Below are 20,882 nucleotides of genomic sequence, written 5' to 3'. Positions count from 1 at the left end.
AAGAAAGGCTACTATCAGTGCAATGCCAGACGTGTCCCCCTGCTGAAGAAAGTACACGTCCAGGCCCGTCTGCGGTTCGCTAGAGAGCATTTGGATGATCCAGAAGAGGACTTGGAGAATGTGTTGTGGTCAGATGAAACCAAAATAGAACTTTTTGGTTGAAACACAGGCTCTCGTGTTTGGAGGAGAAAGAATACTGAATTGCATCCGAAGAACACCATACCCACTGTGATGCATGGGGGTGGAAACATCATGATTTGGGGCTGTTTTTCTGCAACGGGACCAGGACGACTGATCTGTGTGAAGGAAAGAATGAATGGGGCCATGTATTGAGAGATTTTGAGTGGAAATCTCCTTCCATCAGCAAGGGCATTGAAGATGAGACGTGGCTGGGTCTTTCAGCATGACAATGATCCCAAATACACAGCCAGGGCAACAAAGGAGTGGCTTCATAAGAAGCATTTCAAGGTCCTGGAGTGGCCTAGCCAGTCTCCAGATCTCAACCCCATAGAAAATCTGTGGAGGGAGTTGAAATTCCGTGTTGCCCAACGACAGCCCCAAAACATCACTGCTCTAGAGGAGATCTGCATGGACAAATGGGCCAAAATACCAGCAACACTGTGTGAAAAGCTTGTGAAGAGTTACACAAAACATTTGGCCTCCGTTATTGCCAACAAAGGGTACATAACAAAGTATTGAGATGAACTTTTGGTATTGAACAAATGCTTATTTTCCACCAAGATTTGCAAATAAATTGTTTAAAAATCAAACAATGTGATTTTCCGTTTTTTTCCCCACATTCTGTCTGCCATGGTTGAGGTTTACCCATGTTGACAATTACAGGCCTCTCTAATATTTTCAAGTGGGAGAACTTGCAAAATTAGTGGTTGACAAGATACTTATTTGCCCCACTGTATTTAGGTAGTAGTTTTTTGGTTGTGTACATATTGCAGGACGAAGCAGAAATAAAAATCCAGCAAGTACTGGAGCCATCTAGTGATGAAAGTTAGTCACAAAAACAACAACAACAAAAAGATGTTTAATCAACTAAACAGGTTTCCGATAAAACATAAGAAAAACAAACACACAACTAATCAAATCGGTTAACAAAAATGTTAATATAAAAATGTGTATTCACAATTAGTAACAAAATGCTGCAGTATTATTCACTGATTATAGTTTAGGCTGCTAAAGGGCTTTAAAGTATGCATTTTCTAATGTTTAGGTTGTTATGCTGTCAGAAAACAGATCTACAAAACTTACTTGCTTCCTAAAATGTAAAGCAAACAAGAAAAGTGAAGGACACACAGAGGAACTTTACAGTGCTGGCCAAAAGTATTGGCACCCCTGCAATTCTGTTGGATAACTTACAAATGCTTTGGTAGTAATATCTTCATTTATTTTGCGTGCAATGAAATAACACAAAAGAAAATGAAAAAAATATTCAATCTTTATCATTTTACACAAAACTCCAAATATGGGCCGGACAAAAGTATTGGAAGCCTAATACTTGGTAGCACAACCTTTAGACAAAATAACTGCGAACAACCGCTTCCAGTATCCATCAATGAGATTCTTACAATGCTCTTCTGGAATTTTAGACCATTCTTCTTTGGCCAACTGTTCCAGGTACCTGAGATTTGAAGAGTGCCTTCTCCAAACTGCCATTTTCAGATCTCTCCACAAGTGTTCTATAGAATTCGGGTCTGGACTCATTGCTGGCCACTTTAGAAGTCTCCAGTGCTTTCTCTCAAACCATTTTCTAGTGCTCTTTGAAGTGTTTTTTTGGTTCACTGTCCTGCTGGAAGACCCATGACCTCTGAAGGAGACCCAGCTTTCTCACACTGAGCCCTACATTAAGCTGCAAAATTCGTTGGTAGTCTTCAGACTTCATAATGCCGTGCACACGGTCAAGCAGTCCAGTGCCAGAGGCAGCAAAGCAACCCCAAAACATCAGGGAACCTCCGCCATGTTTGACTGTGGGGACTGTGTTCTTTTCTTTGAAGGCCTGTTTTTTTTTTTTTTCATGTAAACTCTATGTTGATGCATTTTCCCCAAAAGCTCTACTTTTTTCTTCTGAAACGTTTTTGGCTTTCTCAGGTAAGTTTTGGCAAACTCCAGCCAGGCTTTTTTATGTCTCTGGGTCTGAAGTAGGGTCTTCCTGGGTATCCTACCATAAAGTCCCTTTTCGTTCAGACGCCGACGGACAGTACGGATTGACACTCTTTTACCCTCGGACTGCTGGACAGCTTGAACTTGTTTGGCTGTTAGTCGAAGTTCTTTATCCACCATCTGCACAATTTTTCTTTTCTGTCCACATCTAGGGAGGTTACCCACAGTGCAGTGGGCTTTACACTTACTGATGACACTGCGCACGGTAGACACAGGAACATTCAGGTCTTTGGAGATGGACTTGTAGCCTTGAGATTACCCATGCTTCCTCACAATTTTGCTTCTCAAGTCCTAAGACAGTTCTTTGGTCTTCTTTCTTTTCTCCATACTCAGTGTGGTACACAGAAGGACACATGTTAAGTCAACTTTAATCCATTTTAACTGGATGCAATTGTGATTTAGTTATTGCCACCACCTGTTATGTGCCACAGGTAATTAACAGGTGCTGTTAATTACACAAATTAGAGAAGCATCACATGATTTTTTAAAAAGGGTTTGTGTACGTTTGTGGAGTTTTGTGTAAAATGATAATGATTTTTCCCCCATTCTCTTCTGTGTTTTTTCATTGCAAGCAAGATCCATGAAGATTTTACCAAAGCATGTGTAATTGCAATCATTTTCTGGGAGAAATTGAGCATTATCTGACAGAATTGCAGGGGTGCCAATACTTTTGGGCAGAACTTTATATCCCTATATTGCATTTGATATCTTTGAGTTTGGCGTCATCAATATAACAGATATTTACAAATGTTTAAACATTGTTAAAAGGTGGATTGATTCCTTTGCATCCTTTGAATGTACAGCTTGACCATATATTTTAATAAAACTGTGAAATTCACATACAGTGGTACCTCTACATACAAATTTACAGTATGTATCTCCAATGCTGTTGAATCTGAATGAATACATTGGACCCCCACCCCCAAGAAAAAGTTACTGCAGGTACAATTATAAATAGCAAAACAAATTATAAATACAAATTGTAATAATAATAATGTAACGAATCTGGTTCTAATTTGGCAGTTGTGTTTTGCATGTTGTTCCTGAACGCACCGTGACTGACGAGAGTGACAGAGGTGCAAAAGAGTGGGAAGGTATAACTTTTTTTTTCTTCTCTCAACATATCCTGTTCAGCTGCCTAACACGGAAAATGGAAATCTAAGTGTCCGATTAGCCTGAACAGTTTTAATGTATCACATGTGAGTATGACATACTCCCATTGTGATCATTCAACATGCCTCATTTATTAGTAGAAAACAGCGAACAGGAAGAAGTTATGGGGGGACAGAAGAAAAGAAGGAGAGAGACAGAAGAAGTACAAACAACAACAAGAAATACATTGATCGCCTACACTAACTATGAATATGTTGGTTCTATCATTAGCCAGTTGTATTTTCAGTTGACACCATGTGGGGGGGGCCTGATGACCAAGGAAAAACGAAGAAGGGGGAGAGTCAGAAAGATGAGTGACTGGGAGGGGTGGAGTGTACACAATTCAGCCATGTGAGGTGTACCAGTATTTGTGTGAATCACTGGTGAGTGTGAGTATGCTGGCATCCTATTCTGTGCGAACTGTTCGCTAAGAGTGACAGAGGTGCAGAAGAGTGGGAAGTTATTACTCTGTTGTTGGCGTCGGCTAAGGCGGACTGTAGCTGTGTTGTGTTGCACAAGTTCTGAAATAAATGATTAAAGACCTGACAAAGCTGGCGACGTCCTTGCCAATGTTACAATAATAATGAGAATCGTCCTCGAGATCGTAGACACACAGTATTCCGGCCATATTGTCAAGCTAGCTCACTGATGCACACACTACGCTCATATTTTTCTATCATTTGCTTCGTAATTTCAATAGTAAGCGTCACCTTTTTCCTTTTTTTCACCACCTGCACTAACCTTCTTGGGACCTATGTTGATTTCTCTCACAAGAAAATCCACCGTGCGGTAAAACACTGAAATTGTGACGCTGTCATATATCGTTGTAATTCGAGCTTGTCGTCATATGTCGAGACAAATGAGTCAAATTTCACGTCGGAAATGATCGTATGTCGATGCGATCGTAAGTCGAGGTACCACTGTATGTTTAAAGTCAACAACCTCCTGACATTAACTCCAATGACACTGATGTGTGTTTGCGGCCTAGCAGCCTCGGACAAACTCAGGCAATTCCGGCACAAATCCGACCTCTAGCCGACCCGGCGTTTCCAGGGCCAGAACAGGGTGACACGGTCCGGTGAGGCTGTGCCTGAATGACCCCAACGCTTGACCCGTTTGGGCATTATAGAAACATAGACGACCCAGCTGGTAGTCCAGGAGCGTACCCACCCGTTCAGGCGACTCTATGACAAACATGCTGGACTGAGTTGCACCGTGGATCATTTGATACCTGCAACTAAAATAACAGACTCTTTAGACAACTCTAGAAAAGAATGAAAGCCAGAAGTCTGAAATTTAACATACCCAGATGGTGATGGGATGCACTGTAAACACCATGACAGCTTGTTTTCACCCAGGAAGCATTTTCTTTGGGCTGAGATGTGTGCTACTCCAAGTCTGTAAGCTGGACATTCTGACACTGTGGTCTCCCAGTAGTGGTGTCCTCTCGCTGGCAATAACTCACCTAAGATGAATGGAGGCCTAGAAAGTGCAAAATTCACTGCATGAATTAAAGGACAAAATAATGGAAATACCATTTTAAAAAATCAACAAAATCTAATATGGTATAGGTCCACCATTCTTCAGTTAGAGTACCCTCTAACCATAAGCGGATTTTAAGGGGCCCCCCTGGTGGCCGAAAAGTGTCATTGCATGAAATTGACTTTCCTATATATAAAAGTTGTACAGCAATAAAACTGCAACAAAAATGAATGAACAAATATATTTTTTAGGGCTGTCAAAATTATCGCGTTAACGGGCGTTAATTAATTTTTTAAATGAATCACGTTAAAATATTTGACGCAATTAACGCATGCACTGAATGAGCCGCTCGTATTGCCTCAAACAGATTTCAATGACGCCGTTTATGGACATTAAGACTGAAGAGAATGCCACCGGCCGCTTGGGGGCAGCGCAGGGCCGTTCCATGCTAATGTTATTCCTTCTAATAGTGGGAGAATTACTAGTTGTGAGACGTTTATGCTGTTGCTTTGTGCTCCACACATATTTCGGTAAGTTTGCTTTCTTTTAGTGGCAATTATGTGTCTCTTGTTGTATTTTGGGTAAAATATGCACAGAGATATATCTGTTATAAAGGCGAGAGACACAGGCGTTCTTTGGGCTGCGCCGTTTATTGGCATAAGCTTCTGCAACTCCTTCACAACAAACAAGTATCATTTAGTGAAAGCACAACAAAAATAATATTGCTATCTCTCATTAAAAAATAATGTTCACAAAAAGAAAAGCACTTCAGTCTGTAGTAATGAGGCCCTATTCTCACACAGCTAAACAACAATGCAAAGTGAACTGGCATTACTCAGAGTTTGGTCACTCAATTCTTATTATTGTTATTTTTATTCTTATTATTATTATATTAACTCTACTTTTGATTGAAAACTGTACAAATTTTATTAAAACGAAAATATGAAGAGGGGTTTTAATATAAAATTACTGTAACTTGTAACTATAACATTTATCTTTTATGAACTACAAGTCTTACTATCCGTGGATCACTTAAACAGAAAGAATGTTAATAATGCCATTTGTGGATTTATTGTTATAATAAACAAATACAGCACTTATGTACAGTATGTTGTATGTATATATCCGTCTTGTCTTATCTTTCCATTCCAACAATAATTTACAGAAAAATATGGCATATTTTAGAGATGGTTTGAATTGCGATTAATTACTATTAATTAATTTTTAAGCTGTAATTAACTCGATTAAAATTTTTAATCGTTTGACAGCCCTAATATTTTTATAATGTGTCAAAATTATTTTTTTGGAACAGATCTAACGCCTAGCACCTTGGATGGTCATTTGCTTTGCATATAATTTTCAAAAAAAAAAAAAAAAAAAAAGCGGGGGGGCAATTTTATTTTTCAAATGATTTTTTTTTTCTTTGAAAATATTTTTTTAGACTTCATGGTTGGTTGTGTTGGATAACTTAGAATTTTTTTTTTCTTTGGCCAACTGCTCCAGGTATCTGAGATTTAAAGGGTGCCTTCTCCAAACTGCCATTTTTAGATCTGTCCACAAGTGTTCTATGGAATTCAGGTCTGGACTCATTGCTGGCCACTTTAGAAGTCACCAGTGCTTTCTCTCAAACCATTTTCTAGTGCTTTTTGAAGTGTTTTTTTGGTTCACTGTCCTGCTGGAAGACCCATGACCTCTGAAGGAGACCCAGCTTTCTCACACTGGGCCCTACATTAAGCTGCAAAATTCGTTGGTGTTAGGTTTTGTGTTTGGTTTCTCCTAGTGTGACTTGTCCCTGTGATTACCCATTGCTCTCACCTGTGTGTGTTTTCCCAGTGTATCCTGCAATCTGCATCCACCTGTGTTACCCAGCTGTTCCTCGTCTCATTACCCCTTGTCTGCGTATATAATGACCCAGTTTCTTGTCACTCCTTGTTGCGTCATTGTCTATGTCAATGTCTGTCTATGCGAACGTCAATTTCAAGTCCGGTCAACGCCCTCGTGTACCAGTCCCTCTGTTTAAGTAAGTTTTGGTTTGAACCTTGCCTTTTGATCCATAGTCTTTTTGTTTGTACTTTGTGATTTTTGTTAGTTGTTATTAAAACGTTTTTTGAGTTCACTGCCACCTTTTTCGTTTTCCCTGCCTTTGGGTCCACACAACCTGCCTGCCTGCTCGCGTCCCTGACAGTTGGTAGTCTTCAGACTTCATAATGCCATGCACACGGTCAAGCAGTCCAGTGCCAGAGGAAGCAAAGCAACCCCAAAACATCAGGGAACCTCCGCCATGTTTGACTGTGGGGACCATGTTCTCTTCTTTGAAAGCCTCGTTGTTTTTCCCCCGTAAACTCTATGTTGATGCCTTTTCCCCAAAAGCTCTACTTTTTTCTTTCAAAACGTTTTTGGCTTTCTCAGGTAAGTTTTGGCAAACTCAAGCCAGGCTTTTTTATGTCTCTGGGTCAGAAGTGGGGTCTTCCTGGGTATCCAAAATATTTTGTTGACTGATGAAACCAAAGTTGAATTGTTGAGGACTAACACACAACGTCATGTGTAGTGGAAAAATGGAACAGGGAGCATCATGATTTGGGGCTGTTTTACTGCCTCAGGGCCTGGATAACATGCAGTTATTAACGAAAGCATGAATTCAAAAGTTTATCAGGATGTTTTGCAGAAAAACCTGAGGCAGTTGAAGCTAAAAACAGGATGGATGCTGCAACAAGACAATGATCGAAAACACAGAAGTAAATCAACTTCAGAATGGTTTCAGAAGAACAAAATACGGCGGCACGGTGGCTGAGTGGTTTGCACGTCCGCCTCACAGTTCTAAGATCAAGGGTTCAATCCCGGGCTTCGGCCTTCCTGTGTGGAGTTTGCATGTTCTCCTCGTGCCTGCGTGGGTTTTCCCCAGGAACTCCGGTTTCCTCCCACATGCATGGATTGAACACTCTAAATTGTCCGGTATGAGTGTGTGTGTGAATGGTTGTATGCCCTGCGATTGGCTGGCGACCAGTTCAGGGTGTACCCTGCCTACTGCCCGTAGTTAGCTGGGATCGTGAGGAAAAGCGGCATGGAAAATGAATGAATGAAAATGCACGTTCTGGCCAAGTCAAAGTCCAAACTTGAACCCCATTGAGATGCTGTGGCATGACCTAAAGACAGCGTTTCATGCCAGACATCCCAGGAATCTGACTGAACTACACCAGTTTTGTAGAGAAGAATGGGCCAAGATTAGTCCTGATCGATGTGCCAGACTGATCTGCAGCTACAGGAAGCATCTGGTTGAAGTTATTGCTGCCAAGGGGGAGGGGCACAAAATATTAAATGTGATGGTTCACTTACTTATTTTTCCCCCTTCTGTCATTGTTTGCATACTATCTTTATTAGAATATGAAAACCTATAAAATTTGGGTGGTTTTAGTTAAAGCAGACACTGTTTTTTCATCTGTGTGATTTTGACAAACATCAGATCATAGTTGACGGTTATTTCATGCAGAAATGTGAGGAATTCCAAAAGGTTAAGATACTTTTTCACACCACTTTAAGTTGAGCTATATTACTTTTTTTTCTTTCATATTAGAAATAATAAATAAAGTGTTACTGGTAATATCTTTTGGTGTAAATATCCCATAATACAGTAAGGACAGCTGCGGCTTATAGTCCAGTGCATCTTATCTGTGAACAAATGCTGTTTTCGTGTCAAATTTGGTGGGTGGCGGCTAATAGTCCAAGTATTACGGTAATTGACTCAAACATACACAATGCTTACTGTTTTTCTGTGGATGACACATGCTCATAAACATCTTTTGACAAGGAAACAGAGGTTTGGTCTTCTGACAGCTCCAGAGCTGGATGAGCTGAAGCTTTTAGCAGGTGAAATCTAGTTCCTGAAAACATTCAGAGCAGTGAAAAATGAAAAAACAGCAAACACAATTAGGACTAGGGCTGTCAAATGATTAAAATTTTTAATCGAGTTAATTACAGCTTAAAAATTAATTAATCGTAATTAATCGCAATTCAAACCATCTCTAAAATATGCCATATTTTTCTGTCAATTATTGTTGGAATGGAAAGATAAGACACAAGACGGATATATACATTCAACATACGGTACATAAGTACTGTATTAGTTTATTATAACAATAAATCAACAAGATGGCATTAACATTATTAATATTCTTCTAAAGCGATCCATGGATAGAAATACTTGTAGTCCGTAAAAGATAAGTGTTAGTACAAGTTATAGAAAATTTATATTAAAACCCCTCTTAATGTTTTCGTTTTATTAAAATTTGTAAAATTTTCAATCAAAAAATAAACTAATAGTTCGCCATTGTTGATGTCAATAATTACATCATGCTCACTCATGGTGCTGAAAGCCATAAAATCAGTTGGACCCAAGCGCCAGCAGAGGGCGCCAAACACCAAAAAAACAAGTAACAAGCGGACATTACATTTGCTGTCATTTTAATTAAAGATGCACGATAATATCGGTAACTTACCGATAATCAGGGGCGCCGTATAGGGGGGAAAAGTGGTACTGATTCTAAGGGCCCATGGCCTGAGGGGGCCCACAAAGAAAATTAGAGCATTAGGTAATCGTTTGCAAATTTAAATATTAATCATTATAATTTTAAAAGGTTTAAAACGAAGAGTTTCTTTTTCTTGTTTTGTTTTTGGCAAAAAGTAAACATCCAGAGAGCATATGTATTGCCAGCAACCCCCCCGCGTATTTTCATTAATTGGTTTCGTCCGCCCTTCCTTTGATCAGACCGCGCGCAGGCTGAGCAGCGGTGCATTTACGCCAGTCAATGACTCTGAGTACTGTGCGTGCGGTAGGCTACGTCAAAAATGTTTTCAAAACAGAAATCCGGCTATCAAAAGAGGAAAGAAAATAAAGCAAAGCAGGAGAGGGGTAGAAAAGGCCAACAGGATGTGAAAAAGTACTTCACAAAGAAAGGTTGGTGTAAATTGTGTCAGTGTAGTGCTGAAAATTAACCTGTTATTTTAGCTCACGCGACGTCTATTAGAAAGCTCAGAAGCAGGTCCCAGCTCACTCCGTAAGAAATACGGGATTTTCCCGACCTCAGTGAGCGACTTTGACCAATTCAAGAACATGAATTCCAAATAATGACGGCATTTTTTGGTATCATACAGATGTTGAAAGTTGGTGTGGATTTTTTTTTTTTAATCTGGTTGAATCCAGTTTGTCAAGAATTTATTGAATTTAGTTTGTCATCAATCAAATTTAGTTAGTTAACAAGGAAGGGACCTGGCTTCGGAGCTGTAGCCTATAGTGGAGATTGTAAGTTTTCAAATGGGGCTAAGCCTACTCCATAATGAAATACTGTAATTGTTTGCTAGCTAGTGTTTGCTCCACTTTTAGCTTACATTTAATTAGTACAGCAGGTTAACCCTTTCGCAAGCTCTCCACACCAAAACAGTTGTCTCTGCCCTCGCCTGTTGTAATAGGCACAAGCACAACTCCTCTTGCTGCGTCTGGCTCAGCAGCCCTGTCTCCTGACACCCTTTATGAGCCAGCCTCATCTTTACTCCCAACTGAAGGAGGTGAGGAATCAACTTGAACACTGCCACACCACACATAAAATATCAGTGGCTAAGAGACAAATAGTAATAAGTAATAATAATAATAATTATTATTATTAATTAATGATACATAATTAATAATTAAATTAAGATACTAGAATAATATAGAAGATATTGTTATATTTGTCATTTTATGTACACTACAGAGCCAGGACCATCTTCAGTTTTGCCAGGGAGGAGTGTAGGGAGCCAAAAAGACAGTGCTGCTGGCCCTGGCAATGTATGCTGTAGTATTGTTAGAATAAAAGTTTTGTTTTAACTTAAGTCATTCATTGTGGTATTTGAGAATATTTCTAATAAAAATATATTAAGATTGTAAAAGATGGGCTTCAGTACATTTCTTAAAGATGATATCAGTCTACTCATTATTGCTCTATACGCTGTATGTTTACATAAATATATTTTCATCTTAAATTAATGCAGAAAATGCACAAATTAGTGTGTAAAGATTCACCAGAATGCAGGAAATTACGTAGTTGATACTCTAAATGTGTGTGTGTGTCCCGGCACTGATGGTGGGGCCCAAAGTGATATCTTTTCATGGGGCCCACAATCCCTGGCAGCGCCCCTGCCGATAATTATCGGCCGATAATGGCAATTATGACATCACACTGATAATCCAGACTTTACAAAATTCAACCGATAATGCAATCCGACAATTATATATTTGATTAAGCTTTCAAATGTACAAAATCGACGCAAATTTGTCCAATTCGGTGCCAGCGCCTCAAGCCCTCCCAAAGGCATTTTTATGCAATTAAGTATTTACATTGTAAGTATTATAAATAAATAATGAATATACATTGTTTAGATGTTGAAATGTACTATTTGTTCACATTTAATGTGGAAAAAGTAGCAATAAATTCTAGTTTTGCATAGTAACATTTGCTCCTGTGTATAATTTAAAATTGTATACCATACCGGTATACTGTATGTCTTTTCATAGAATTATTGGCCTCACATTATCGGTTATTGGCTGATAAGTGGAGGAAATTATTGGTTATCGGTATCGGTTAAAAAATTCATTATCGTGCATCACTAATTTTAATCTGTTTGAGCGGCGCATGTGCGTTAATTGCGTCAAATATTTTAACATGATTATTTTTTAAAAATCAATTGCTGCCCGTTAACGCGATAATTTTGACAGCCCTAGTCAGGACACCTTGTTAGTTAGTCTACATAGGACCCATCTAAATTTATTTGGATCTATTCAATCAATCAAACCTTTAGTTGAAATGAGAGCAGCTTCACTTTGTTCACTGACTCCAGCTTCATTCACAGCTTTGACGTAAAACAGATAATTCTCATTTGGTTGCAGCAAAACTCCATGTTCACAGCTTTTTATGCCTGCTATCGATCTAGAGGAATAATAAAGACATAAAATTGAAATATTGACGGTAGTTTTATGCAAAAATATTTGCATCTTAATCAGAACAGCAGTCATAAATGGCTTAACATAGGACACCATGATGGTGGCCTAAGACTTGAATAGAATTTGGAAAATAAGGTCATAAATCCAACATGGCCCACCTAAGCCCGTCTCCTTCCAGCTCATACTGGCGACAGTACTCCAGGATGAAACTCTGTCCAGGGTTTTGTGTTGCCGGACTCCATCTGAGCTTGGCTGAGTCCCACGTGACGGTGCAGCGTTCGCTATCAATTACTGGTACTGACGGTGCTGAAAAAAATCATCGTTTGTTTAGTGTATGCATTTGAGAAGACTTAACCGGTCTAGGCTCACACTGACCTGTGGTGAAGACGCGCCTCTCGCTAGGCAGAGAGCAGCCCGTGTAGTTGACAGCCATGACCCACACCTTGTAAGACTTATCAGGCTCCAGCTCCTCCAGGTTACAGTAACTTTCCTTCACAGTCACACGGTACTCCTCAGACACAGCTATGGGGGGAAAAACATCTTTCCAGTTTAATTAAAAACTGTATTCTGTTAGGCAACCTTACTGAGTATTACTTCATGTATCTAAAGCAGACATGTCCAAAGTCCGGCCCGGGGGCTAAATGCGGCCCGTGGACAAATTTCATCTGGCCCCCAGCCTCTGTCATTAAAATCAATAACGTCTGGCCCGAAGCAAAAGCTATATATTTTATCCATGCTTATAAAACACAATTATCAACTGCTGTGAAGCTATATGCTTGCATGTGAAACTCTAGTTTCTGTGGACTCTTATCTAATCTTCACTACCTTTCGTCTCAGCTACAGCTAAGTTCCCAAGGTCTTTGGAAAATTCCCAAGTCGAGCTATAATAAGTTTCACTTCTGTTTCACAGTAAGCATCCAGTTTTGAGGAACAACACCAAATAAGGAGAAGCAGTTAGAGCTGACTCACTCTGACCTAACCAATTATCACTTGGGATGCAACTGTTCATTTGGCCCACGGTTCGGTTTGAACCTCGGTTTTGGAATCTCGGTTTCGGTTTGCGTTTTGCTTTTTTTTTTTTTTTAACTGCCTTTATTTTGCTTTTTAAAAAATTAAATAAACACTTAAAATGTAAACATTTTCGACTGCTAAAATGCCTCTTAGCTCGTTGGCTAGTGTGGTGACTGACTACTGAAATACACACACAGTAGAGATGTCCCGATCCGATCCAAATATCAGACGCCGATATGGGCAAAAAATGCGCATCGGTATCGGATTGGCCGACACGGAAAAATTCCGATCCAGACTTCCGATCCAGTTTTTTCGAAAGTCCGGTCCGGGTTTTCCAGCGCACCGAGTTACATAATCCATTCCAGTTTTTGCTTCGGTTTCCCTAAAATCCGGTCCGCATTTTATGGCACACCTTCAACACACTACATTACCGTCTCCCAATTTACCGAGAGACTTTATCAGTAAAAATGTCAGCTGTGTGGGATCATTTCACCTTAAAGGACGACAAAGACGAAGAGGCAGAGTGAAACACGTGCCACAATAAAGTCAAGCGTGGTGGTAAAGCTGTAAGAAGTTTTAATACAACCAACCTAATCAAGCATTTAGCGAAATACCACCACAAACAATATGAAGAGTATGTTAAGAAAACCGAAGACAAAAAGAAAGGTCCTACGCAACTAACACTGGCAGAAACTTTTGCTATGCGTGACAAACTGGCACTCGACAGTCCCAAAGCCCAGGAAATAATCATTGCCGAAGAATTCATTCTGGATGACGAGCCATTATCTCCCGTGAGTAAAGACGCACCATCCAACACTTAGAACCACGTTACATGCCCAGCCGTCATTACATCCTTGAGCGATTCGGCCATGGAAGCTTCGAGAACGATTCACAAACATCCAAATTCCGTTTATTGAAATATGTCAAGTAAAGCGGAACTAATACACAGCGCGGTCTTCGGGACGCAATGAGAAACGGATCGCGCGTCCTGAGAGTATGATGAGAGCATGCTTGTCATAGACCCGGGTAATGCCAATGCTCGACTAACGGCTTTAGCTCAACTCATGCCGCTGGATAAAAAACACAAGACTGACTGCTGCTGACAGCCGCTACAAACTACGTCAACATCGTTTTACTGTTGATAATAGATATCATATGTATATAGAAGTAGATGCAAAATGACAGACTCGACGGCGGTAGCAACACTGATGTATGGACAACTACATGCGTTAGTAAACAGCTGCCATCTTAAAGCAGAAGACTTCCCTAGTAGGCTGTTGTGGACCTTCCAAGCGAACCTAATTAACTTTTTATCTAAAATACTCCTAAATCGGCAAAATCTTGATTTGAATCTATCTTCAAAACAGTTTTAAAACTTTCACATGTCGAAAGTAGACAGAAGGGAAATTATGGAATAACGGGAGCAATTTTAACAACTTTAACAGTTGATTCGCAAAATTAAATGAATTGAATGTAGTTTAAAGCTGCTGATACAGAATGGGAACTTGAGTATTTTATTTACTGTTTTAAAATGTTAACTTGATACTGAAATAGTCGTTTATTTAAAAAAAAAAATCTTCTTATACAATTATTGTAACTAATGCACGAAACATTAAAAGCATCTAATAGCTTGGGTGTTTTGTGGGATTTTCCACTGAGGTTGTTTGTGTGTTTTTCTTTTTTAAGACAGTTTACAATATGATTTGCATGTTTTACTGACTGACTATGCCATTTCTGTTTGTTATTTATAATGTTTTGTATTTGTCACTGAATAAACAGGTCAGTTTCTTGTTACCAACCGTTGTGTGTTATTCAAACTCACCTAATTCAGCTGGCTAGTTGTTATCAAGAGTACTAAAAGCCTTTTCAACATGAGAATGACAACTAAGTAAGGAGGCTAATGACTTTAAACTTTAACACATGCCCAGATAGGCCGGTATCGGCCAATATCGGTATCGGATCGGAAGTGCAAAACAATATCGGTATCGGATCGGAAGTGCAAAAACCTGGATCGGGACATCCCTAACACACAGTAGTAAAAAAGTTACTTGGCAAAGTAACTGGTGATACCTTTCATGTTTTTTTTTCATAAAAACAAAACAAAACAAACAAACAAAAACATAGTAACCTTTGCTATGTTTGGAGGTCATTTAATGTTGTGAATCAACCGTTAAAGTTGATTAAACTGTTCCCGTTTTTGCATTAGTTCCTTCTGTCTATTTTCGACATGTGAAAATTTTAAAACTGTTTAATCCTTTAAAGATAGACTCAAGTCAAGATTTTGCCGATTTAGGAGTATTTTAGATAAAAAGTTGCTTAGGTTCGCTCGGAAGGTTTACTACAACAGAGCCTTTCTGAGAAGTTTACTGCTCTAAAATGACGGCTGTTTACTAACGCTACCGAGTCTGTCATTTCGCATGAAGTTCTATATGCATGAGATATCGAGGCGTAGATTGTATGCTGTTGGCTACAGTCAGGAAATGATGCACATAAGACAATGCTTCTCATCAAGACATTTCTTACCAGGTGTGTGTTTTATAGTTGGCAGGGCAGCTTTAAACCACTCATCAGTGATTGGGCGCACACCTGACTTAAAATGTTTCATAAAAATTGGTTTCAATTGCTCTTTAAGTCTCCCTATGCAGAGGGTTCACTTACTTTTTTGCCCCTTCTGTCATTGTTTGCATGCTAACCTTATTAAAATACGAAAACCTATAAATGTTTGGTTAGTTTTAGGTAAAGCAGACACTGTATTTTCATCTGTGTGATTTTGACAAGCATCAGATCACATTTGATGGTGGTCTTATGCAGAAATGTGAGAAATTCCAAAAGGTTTAGATACTTTTTCACACCACTGTATCCCTGTATTGTCAACTGTATCCGGTTGATTCTACCTCCTTGTGGGTCTTCCATGCAGTAGACCTGGAAGCAGTCAATGATGTCTCCGGGATTGACCCTCCAGTAAACAGTGACACTAGTGCTAGTGGCCAATCCAGCCTCCTGGGGCTCCAGGATGGGCCTCTGAGGGACTATGGTTGAAAGAAGGAAACATTTATCACCTGCGAATTGACACAGTTCTATTAAAATTTGCATCTGCGCACCTGGAATTCCCTTTCGTTGCGCCAGCTGCGGGCTAGAGGCGTTGCCTTTGGCGTAATCTTCAAATACCAGTAATCCCTTGGAGCCCAATTCCAGGGACATGGTTGACTCCAGAGCTGCTTTAAGCCTGACCACACAACAATTGATTCATCAATTGAAAATGAATATGACCTACATTCATAGGTGGGTAATAAAGCGTTACATTTACTTGAGTAATTTATTGAGAAAAATGTACTGTACTCCTTAAGAGTAGTTTTACTTAGCCATACTTTTTACTTTTAATTGAGTAGATTTGTGAAGAAGAAACACTACCCTTAGTCCGCTACTTTGGGCTACAGTAGTCGTTACATTTTTCCTTTTTATTCTACATATTAGAGTTTACTTTTTTTTTTTCCCAGCGTTGCCAACAGTAGTTCTAACAGTTTCACCAATGAGATGTTGCAACAATAATTACATGACTCCATGATACCAGTCTGACCCAAGTTTGCCGTTCCATGATCACGCCGGCCAGTTTAATCACGTGGCGTCTTTAAAGCGCCATAAAAAATGAAGTATTTGATGTAGAGCGCTGCCCTCAACACGACTCGAAAGCGCGGATTTTAACCTCTCTCCCAGTTTTATTTGGCACCGACTGACCATAAAAACCAGAGATATGATCCTTTTAATTTCATAATAGGAGCTATGAAGGAACTACAGTACTCCCTATTCAACTATTCAAACTAGGAACTATTTTCTCCACTAGAGGGCACTCATGCTCTTTGGATGAATGATGCTTCAGATCTGCAGATTTGTTTTCGCTCGCCGGAACTAAGTTTTTTTTTTTTTTTGTTTTTTTTTGCATTTCTTTGACTTAATGCGGTCATGTAATAGGTTATAGTACAGTTATTATAATAACCACAGTTCATACAACTTTGTGCTGAGAAAAAAAAGAATTACAAATAAAAAATTGTAAGCAGTTACTCACAAGGTTACTCATTACTTGAGTTTTACTCTTACTTAAGTATTATTATTCTGAAGTAACGCTCCTCTTACTTGAGTAAAATTTTGGGCTATTCTACCCACCTCTGCCTACACTACATCCGGAAACATTTTTACAATTTTTACCACTTTTTTATTTATTTGGGTTGATAAGTAATACTTTTTTTTTGACAGCGGCGTCATAACACTGCTATAAGACCGTCATAATTGTGACATGAAACTATCATGAGCATTATTGAATGCTAATGACAGATTTCATTAAGTATCATCCGGCAAATTATGTCTATAATTCCATTTATGTCCAGCTCGGATTTTTTACATCTATTCAAAAGTGAGATACTTTGCCGGATGACCCAAAAATGACATCTGTCATAAGCAGTCATTAATGCTCATGGCACTGTCATGTCATAAATATGATGGTCTTATGGTGCCACTGTCAACTAAAGTGTTACCAAATTCCATAACTAACAATTAATGAAACAACTAGAACAGTAACTGAAGAAATATTTAGCACAGAACATGAATTTTGATTGGTATTTACATCTGCAGCGCCGCAATATATGCTAGGAGGCATGTTTGATGACAACAGTGTTGACAGCAGGTGGCAGCAGAGGTTGACTGTCTGCCTCAAGGGAGCAGTGATGGCCAAATGAAGCTTCTTTAAGCAATGAAGAAGCTTCGCAGCCATTTGGTTCAAAGCTTCATGGTGTTTCATTTGGTCTTATGACAGTCTTTTGATGCCACTGTCAAATAAAGTGCTACCAGTTAATATCTTTTGGTGTAAATATCCCATCATACAGTGAGGACAGCTGCGGCTTATCAATGAACAAATACTGTTTTCGTGTGGTTTCGTGGTGGGTGGCGGCTTATAGTTTGGTGTGCCTTATAGTCAGGGGTGAAAGTGGGCCAGAACGGTCAGGAACGCAGTTCCGGTATAAGTTTCAGGGCCAGAACGCAGTTACGGTATAAGATTCAGGGCCGGAATGCTGTTCTGGTATAAGATTCAGGGCCGGAATGCTGTTCCAGTACACGTTGCTTTGATTATGAAAATATGACAGCAACTGTCAAAACGCTATGTTAAAAAAAAAAAAAAAAAGAAGTAAAAAACAATGTCCCAACATCAGATTTACATACACAAGTGTTAACAACAAGCATAATAAAGTGCTTGTGTAGGTAATCCGTTTCCACCAATATTTGTGATTGATTTCATTCCACGGACGGCATGGAGGTTTCCCCAGCTGCTGCAGTTATCGGAGTCTTACGATGATGAGTCACGTCAATGTGCGAATGCGCGCAGCAAAGCAAAATGCCTCGACTCATTTATCTGTTGAATTGGCTGACATACTGACATGTGATCAGCAGAGATGGTTAGCTCTGATTGGTTCACATGTGCATGTTTTTCTGGAACAGCAAAACTGAAAATAAAGCTTGTTGAATTGAAATCTTTAAGCGCAACGAAAGAGTTGAGGAGGCTTATTTATCATATTTAGTTTTATTTACTCTGATAGGGAGGTTCAGAACAGCTTAGCTGTCAATGAGCACTTTAGACTTATAGTTGTTCATTTATGTTAGGCTACTTATTCATTTCCTTATGATTTTAAAAAGTCCATGTTTGCGCGATCTTCAAAATATATTCTATTTCACTCTGCATAATTTAAGTCATTTTTTACTTATTTTTCCTGAATGTATGTTACATATATCATTATTATTTAAAAAAAAAAAAAAAAAAAAAAAGTAAATGTTTACATTAACTTAAATTTTAATATATACCCTATGTTCTTAAGTAGTTAAAATTGAGATTTGGTATTTATTATGTGAGGAAATGAGGGAAAATAAAAATTAGGAGGTGGAGGTTGGGGTTATTGCTGTTTTTGTTAACTTTTAATTTGCAAATCATGGAAAAAATACTATTTTGAGTGAAAAATAAATAAATAAAATTTCTGGCTCCATGGCGACCTTCACGTCAGGGAGTTCCGGAAAGAAATTCTAGCCACTTTCCCCCCTGCTTATAGTCCAAAAATTACGGTAATTAAGAGTGATACAATACAATACAATACAATGTAATATAGATCATATTACCTTGCATGAATGTCGTCAGGAGTCTAAAGGGAAAACACATTAATTATAGTCATCACAGACTTGATTCAAAATCCAACTGAATCTTAGTAATGTTAAATTGCACTGATAGTGACCTTACCCGAGCTTCGGCGTCAGCCTCTCTGGCTGTAGTCTCCAGGGTGGCCTTGGCTGAATCGATGCTTTCCTGAAAGGAGACAATCTGATCGTAGAGCTGCTCCAGCTTGGCCTTCTTCTCCTCTTCCATGTTGACAGACATGTCGTTATACTGCTGCATCACCAAGGCCATCATCTCGTCATTCTGTGCCTGCATGGCTGCCTCGCTCTCAACGCACTGGTGCTGGATGACAGAAGGGCATGGAAGTGTCACAAAAGGTCATGAGCAGCAAATGATCTATTCTCATCAACTTATAAGGGTGAGAGTATGGTTGATACAGTGGGGCAAATAAGTATTTAGTCAACCACCAATTGTGCAAGTTCTCCTACTTGAAAAGATTAGAGAGGCCTGTAATTGTCAACATGGGTAAACCTCAACCATGAGAGACAGAATGTGGAAAAAAAGAGAAAATCACAGTGTTTTATTTTTTTTATTTATTTATCTAATTTATTTCCAAATTAGAGTGGAAAATAAGTATTTGGTCACCTACAAACAAGCTTTCTGGCTGTCAAAGAGGTCTAACTTCTTCTAACGAGGTCTAACGAGGAAAGACACCAGGGTTCCCTAACAAGGTTCCCATGGTCCCAGTTGAAGCCTGGGACCGTGTGCTTTGGTCAGATGAGACGAAGATTGAGCTGTTTGGCAATAAACACTCTAAGTGGGTCTGGCATGCCACGAAAGATGCACATGCTGAAAAGCACCTCATACCCACTGTGAAGTATGGGGGTGAGTCAGTGATGCTGTGGGGCTGTTTCGCTTCTAAATGCCCTGGGAACCTTGTTAGGGTGCATGGCATCATGAATGCTTTGAAATACCAGAACATTTTAAATCAAAATCTGTTGCCCTCTGCCCGAAAGCTGAAGATAGGTCGTCACTGGGTCTTTCAGCAAGACAATGACCCTAAACATATGGCCAAATCTACACAGAAATGGTTCACCAGCCACAAAGTCAAGCTCTTCCCATGTCCATCTCAGTCCCCAGACCTTGTTTTGTTGGCAAAAGGGAGTTGTACAAAGTATTAACACCAGGGGTGTGTTGAAATCCGCCCCCCCCCCCCCCCCCCGGCCCAGACGCACCCGGGAACAGGACTAGCCAAAACAAGTGCCGCTCGGCTGACCCTGCTCTGCGTGCGCCCGCCGGTAAGGCCGAATCTCGACCTCTTATTTTAACCCTTTGTACTGACTCCATGTTTCAAAAGCTTGAAGAACACTCACCGAAAACAGGTTGACAATTTATTCGTCAACAATGGTAAAAACAAGGCAAAAACATACGACGGAGGGACAATTCTGGATCCAAAACAAGGCTACATGTTTCCGAGCCGAAAAAATCCGTGTTATCTCAGTGTCCAGTCTATTTAAAGTCTTTGCTGACGCGGGTCATATCAAAGGCGTGTCCGAAGGTGGGTCTGGGCGTTGCTTTTGGGTCTTCCCATTGGTGGCCGGTTTTAGGCGGCTTAGGTTCGTGCGCGGATTGGGACGCCCGCTATCAGCTTTGCTGTCTGGGCTGGTTGTACTTGTTTTAGGACAAAGCGCTTTGTCCTTCGAGTTTGCTGGGGGAGCTGATTGCACGAGTTGGTGCGTCAATCTTGTGATAAGACGGCATTGTGTATCTCTTCTATTTCTTCTCATTAAACTATGGTATGCTATTTATTTTATATTAGTAGTGTAGTCCTACCGTAAATATGAAAATGATACTATTTCCTGATTAATTAACGTGTGTTAGAGTAATGCAAACAGTTAGACGGTGCCTACGAGAACCTGTACCATATGTATGTGTTAGACTATA

The 20,882-nt window shown here is 39.6% G+C and overlaps 1 protein-coding gene across 1 annotated transcript in view; it reads right to left on the bottom strand.

Annotated features, from left to right (window-relative positions):
- Positions 1–889: 889 nt before the first annotated feature.
- cmya5 (cardiomyopathy associated 5) overlaps positions 890–20,882 on the bottom strand; it is a 35,485-nt gene continuing 15,492 nt past the window's right edge. The window contains exons 4-13 of the mRNA XM_057832582.1: positions 19,062–19,280; positions 18,944–18,966; positions 15,889–16,013; positions 15,682–15,816; positions 12,152–12,298; positions 11,935–12,082; positions 11,629–11,762; positions 8,567–8,684; positions 4,630–4,806; positions 890–4,561 (exon numbers count right to left, since the gene is read on the bottom strand). Coding sequence (XP_057688565.1) covers positions 4,309–4,561; positions 4,630–4,806; positions 8,567–8,684; positions 11,629–11,762; positions 11,935–12,082; positions 12,152–12,298; positions 15,682–15,816; positions 15,889–16,013; positions 18,944–18,966; positions 19,062–19,280 — 1,479 coding nt within the window. The 3' untranslated portion in view covers positions 890–4,308. The remainder of the gene's footprint in view (positions 4,562–4,629; positions 4,807–8,566; positions 8,685–11,628; positions 11,763–11,934; positions 12,083–12,151; positions 12,299–15,681; positions 15,817–15,888; positions 16,014–18,943; positions 18,967–19,061; positions 19,281–20,882) is intronic.

The sequence above is a fragment of the Corythoichthys intestinalis genome, chromosome 3, assembly GCF_030265065.1.
Source record: "Corythoichthys intestinalis isolate RoL2023-P3 chromosome 3, ASM3026506v1, whole genome shotgun sequence".
NCBI classification, from domain to species: Eukaryota; Metazoa; Chordata; class Actinopteri; order Syngnathiformes; family Syngnathidae; genus Corythoichthys; species Corythoichthys intestinalis.
This window is presented reverse-complemented; position numbering and strand designations above follow the sequence as displayed.